Source organism: Sinocyclocheilus grahami, unplaced genomic scaffold (assembly GCF_001515645.1).
Source record: "Sinocyclocheilus grahami isolate Dianchi unplaced genomic scaffold, SAMN03320097.WGS_v1.1 scaffold2755.1, whole genome shotgun sequence".
In the NCBI taxonomy this organism is placed as follows: Eukaryota; Metazoa; Chordata; class Actinopteri; order Cypriniformes; family Cyprinidae; genus Sinocyclocheilus; species Sinocyclocheilus grahami.
This window is the reverse complement of record NW_015507933.1, coordinates 36,843-37,361: the sequence shown is the minus strand read 5'-3', so window position 1 is coordinate 37,361 and position 519 is coordinate 36,843. Positions and strand designations below refer to the sequence as shown.

General features: G+C 39.3%; 1 protein-coding gene across 2 annotated transcripts in view; it reads right to left on the bottom strand.

Moving 5' to 3' along the window:
* Positions 1 to 6: 6 nt before the first annotated feature.
* LOC107575612 (serine/threonine-protein kinase SIK3 homolog) overlaps positions 7 to 519 on the bottom strand; it is a 35,853-nt gene continuing 35,340 nt past the window's right edge. For both annotated transcript variants that reach the window (XM_016261968.1, XM_016261969.1), the window contains one exon: positions 7 to 192. In XM_016261968.1, coding sequence (XP_016117454.1) covers positions 14 to 192 — 179 coding nt within the window. In that variant the 3' untranslated portion in view covers positions 7 to 13. The remainder of the gene's footprint in view (positions 193 to 519) is intronic.

Below are 519 nucleotides of genomic sequence, written 5' to 3'. Positions count from 1 at the left end.
CACACACTCACACTCACACACACACACTCACACTCTCACACACACTCACGTAAGCATCGTCGCAGGTCTGGATGGTGTGGTGTCTCTGTAATGATGCTCGCGGTCTGTAAGTGTCTCCCTGCGCGGCGCGTGAGCTGTAACCGTTATGATCTCCCTCCATCACCCGACACTCTGCAGCCTCAGCACACGCCTCTGAGACACAACGACACACTCAACACCAGCAGCAGCAGCGCAAATAAACAACAATCAACAGAAGAATACACTGATTTCATTGCAACATTATTTTCATGAGCATATTAACCCACAAAACTCTTCACTTTGATGTGATACACACTTCTTCAGGGAAGTTTTTATACAATATAAAACATTTATATTATAAATATAAACATAAGTTATATTTGTCATGTATGCTGATTTAAATCATTAAGACTTTTTAATGTTTTTAAAAGATGTCTCTTCTGCTCAGCAAGGCTCCATTTATTTGATCAAAAATACAGTAAAAATAGTGAAATATTATTA